The sequence below is a fragment of the Echinococcus granulosus genome (assembly GCF_000524195.1).
Source record: "Echinococcus granulosus chromosome Unknown EG_S00368, whole genome shotgun sequence".
NCBI classification, from domain to species: domain Eukaryota; kingdom Metazoa; phylum Platyhelminthes; class Cestoda; order Cyclophyllidea; family Taeniidae; genus Echinococcus; species Echinococcus granulosus.
The window spans coordinates 6,326-7,663 of NW_020170748.1; the positions used below are offsets into that span (position 1 = coordinate 6,326).

Here is a 1,338-nt window from a genome sequence, read left to right on the forward strand (position 1 = left end):
CCACTCTATTAAAAAACACTGGCAGTAAATTGCTCCATATTCCACTAGATCGGCAAGAATGTAACACTAAGTGCTACCATGCGCTTATTAGAGTGGTCAGTTTGTCCCTAAAAGTGGTGGGTTATGTGCATCAGACAGAGGTACAGCAGATGCCTCCAGGTACGTCCTAGATTTCTTTTCAAATTCGGCATTAAATGTTTACTAATCTTTGAGAAGTATATCAGTATTAAGATGTGAAGACATAGAGAATGCAAGCATAAGTATGGTTATTTTCTGTGGTTACGGTGAAATGCCATGCAATTAAGTGGAATTGTTCAAGTAAGAGGTGGGACAAAGTAGTCTTTTAAGATATTCTCAATACTTGAGCACATAACCTGCAGGAAAAGACGAGTTTTGCTTCCAAACTAAGGATCCACAAGCCACAAATAATTACGATAGTGATGAAGTAATAAAACTACTGTCCTGCAGAGCTGACGCAAGGTAGACTTGAAAAGTGCTGATGTCTTTAGCAAGTGATATTTAACTCAATTTGAACAGCGTGCGACTTCTGTGTATTTGTTGTTTGCGATGGTGTATTATTTCAAATTATCACTCAAATGGCACTGTTAAATGCATTTTGTTATAGTGCTTTAAGACCAGTCCAGAAGAAATGACCTCATGTTAAGCAAATACGAAACAGATGTGTTCTGACAAAAGATGGCCGCACTGCCACTGCCATGTACACTGGAACCACATGCTTTACCAATGCACACTCGAGTAATGTAGGGTGGCTAATGAAGTAAATTGACGTGATTTGATAGCTTCAGTGCTTCGGTTCCACTGAGATGGTCTTGATTTAATGCCTACAGTTTGCAGCAAATTTGTGCATAGATTGAAATAAGCAAGGATTAGATGGAGTGTGCTAGCGGTCTAGATTTCCTCATTCACCTATTTCAAGAGAAGCAATCTACTATTATACCCGAGCTTGCAGAAATCCACCTTCGCACACGATTGCAAACCTAAGGACATAAGAAAAGAGAAGACAATCCCTCAGTGAATAAAAAATGCATGCACACCCATTGAAATTCTCGTCTTTTTTGGCAAGTTTATTTTTTTGACCTGGATGCTTTATTGCAAATACAGTGCTAACCCATGCTAGAAATGAGGTCAAGTTAGACCTCTCACAATACAAGCATCCTGAAAAACAAGTTGAGGGGCATTACTAACATCCATTTTTCACCACTTTTAATGATCTGTCTTATCAAAAACAGATGAGCTTGTGGTTTACACTGGAACCGAATTGCTGAATTCGTAATTTTGATGTGACGAATACAAAAAGATTAAGGGTGATGCTCTCAT

General features: G+C 38.6%; 1 protein-coding gene across 1 annotated transcript in view; it reads left to right on the forward strand. All coding sequences in view use genetic code 11, as the record gives it.

Moving 5' to 3' along the window:
- Positions 1 to 294: 294 nt before the first annotated feature.
- EGR_11082 (hypothetical protein) overlaps positions 295 to 1,338 on the forward strand; it is a gene marked incomplete at both ends in the record, with an annotated part of 3,640 nt that continues 2,596 nt past the window's right edge. Inside the window, one exon of the mRNA XM_024500331.1 lies at positions 295 to 318. Coding sequence (XP_024345255.1) covers positions 295 to 318 — 24 coding nt within the window. The remainder of the gene's footprint in view (positions 319 to 1,338) is intronic.